General features: G+C 38.2%; 1 protein-coding gene across 1 annotated transcript; it reads left to right on the top strand.

Moving 5' to 3' along the window:
• The first annotated feature begins 990 nt into the window (after positions 1-990).
• LOC108570371 (cytochrome b5-like) lies at positions 991-1,892 on the top strand. Its single transcript, XM_017932225.1, has one exon. The coding sequence runs from the start codon at positions 1,017-1,019 to the stop codon at positions 1,485-1,487; it is 471 nt and encodes a 156-aa protein (XP_017787714.1). The 5' UTR covers positions 991-1,016; the 3' UTR covers positions 1,488-1,892.
• Positions 1,893-2,203: the final 311 nt, after the last annotated feature.

Below are 2,203 nucleotides of genomic sequence, written 5' to 3'. Positions count from 1 at the left end.
AATTAGAATTAAATGTAACGATAGAAATTATTGCAATAATGCGTAATGCAATTGAAAGAATCAAATCTTTCTGTATCTTTCGATTATGGAGGTCCATAGATCTGCTGTCTGTCTTGATTAATTATTCACCAAGTGACAATTATTTAGTGTCACTTCTCAGTCGCCACCCGATTGCAAAGGGTTAATAATATTACGTGGATTCTGTAGGATGCAAAAGAAATGGGAAAATAACAGTTTTTTAAAACTAAATGTAATAATAAAAGAAATATTTACTGGTGCACATCTGTAACAGCAATGTAATAGCAGTATTAAATTATAATTAAGTGATTAAACGACAGAAATTTCCTTTATGTAGTAGGAGTTTTACAACAGAAAGCCATGAAATAGATTAAGTATGCAGGTGGTGCTATAGTTTTGCACCGATTCTAAAATGTTTTTCGATTTCATCTAGATATTATTATATATACAGAAAAATTCAATGCTTTTCATCTGAAGTTCATTATTTTCAATGCTTTTTCAAATTACACAATTGGCTTCGTCGAATTATTCTTTCAATGTTGAAAAGTCTTAAGACTGTTAATGTCGCTATAGTTATGCTCCGCAACGTAGAGAAATGTTTCGAATGAACGTAAAGAGACTCTCGTAACAGAAACTAAACGTCAACATTTCTTCTTTTTTAAACGATATTTTATTTTCACACGCATCCAGTCGAATACGAACGAAATTAAAATCGAGAGCAACAACGCGTAGCTAGTCTGACCTCGTTTAAATTGGAATTTCTCGCTCCTTATCTGTTTCCTCGTGAACTTTCCCGCCATTGGTTCCGCAAAACTCGGCACGCGAACTCCAGTCGTTCCCCCTTTCCTCCGAGATTCGTCAGAATGTCAGGGATTTGCGTAACAGTTCGCGTTAATCTGCAATCTCGTCTGTTCTATTCCGCGTCAAAGCACTGACGTGATAAAATGCAGCCATCGACTGTGTTTTCTTTCAGAAGCAACGCTAGCACTGTCGAAGAAATGGATCTGCTAAGTCTCACCTTCAGATCCCTCGATTTGAGGAGTAACAAACCTCAGCCGGAAGATTTTCTCGACTTGAAGAAGCAAAATGTCGCGGACAGAGACGAAGCTTGGAAGAAATTGAGAAGAAGATCGAAACACAGCAAAGAAGAGCCTAGATTGTCACCTAGAGACGATTCTAAGCAGCTGAAGACGATCGGTATGGACGAAGTAGCGTGGCACGACACTGCTGAGAATTGCTGGGTCGTCATCCACGATTTCGTCTACGATTGCACGGATTTCTTGACCAGTCATCCTGGAGGATCGGATGTGATCCTCGAATACGCTGGCAGAGATGCCACTTTGGCGTTCATCGGCACTGGACACTCGTCTATGGCCAGGCAGAGCTTGGAGAGGTACCTGATCGGAGAACTTCCAACGGAAGAGAGGATCTTCCGTGTTCCCAATGGCGTGAAGCTTACTGGATTTTGATAGACTACTTGTTCAGTGGACGGAGATTAATGTTGTTTGTTTTACAAGTAATTTGAAGAACTGTGTGAGTTTTGTGCTGACTTTGTTACCTGGAGGATTAGATAACGGCGATCGAAGTCCAAGATGAACTTGAATTTGTTTCTGTGCTTTAGATTTAACCCTTTCGTTACTAACGGTGGTTATAGTCACTCATCGTCGAGCGCTCGCTATATCCTACCGGTGACTATAGTCATCCATGAAAATTTGATATCTCCAGAGTGACCGGTTTTCTTTTATCGAATTGTTTCGTTGTATTGTCTTAAGAACTGTGAAAATAGAGAAGAAAATAATGTTACTCTGTGACGCCTGAAGCGTACACTGCTGTAGCGAAAGGGTTGATCTTGCGGATTCGATCCGCGTCACTGCCGTCCCATTTTTGGAAGTAATAAATTTATATACATTTTATTCAGTACGTTGTGTTACTTTTTGTACGGTGAAAGTTCGCAGTATTTTGAAGCACTTAGATTTTCATTAGAAAAATAGAAGAATAAATTAGGGTTTAAGTTGATATATGAAGGATTCTCTGAATTACAACGTTTCAAGTAGCAAATATAAAATTTTCATTTGAATTTGCTTCTCCAAGTTAAGAATCATTGTAGATGATATTTATACATAATAGAAACAAAGTGAAAATGATATTTGCACATAATACGAATGAAACGTAGAAATGAGTATTT

Source organism: Habropoda laboriosa, unplaced genomic scaffold (genome assembly GCF_001263275.1).
Source record: "Habropoda laboriosa isolate 0110345459 unplaced genomic scaffold, ASM126327v1 scaffold70, whole genome shotgun sequence".
Taxonomy (NCBI): domain Eukaryota; kingdom Metazoa; phylum Arthropoda; class Insecta; order Hymenoptera; family Apidae; genus Habropoda; species Habropoda laboriosa.
This window is presented reverse-complemented; position numbering and strand designations above follow the sequence as displayed.

What these genes read in the sequence shown, in the direction of transcription:
- LOC108570371 (XM_017932225.1), top strand. Translation starts at nt 1,017, where the DNA reads ATGGATCTGCTAAGTCTCACCTTCAGATCCCTCGATTTGAGGAGTAAC.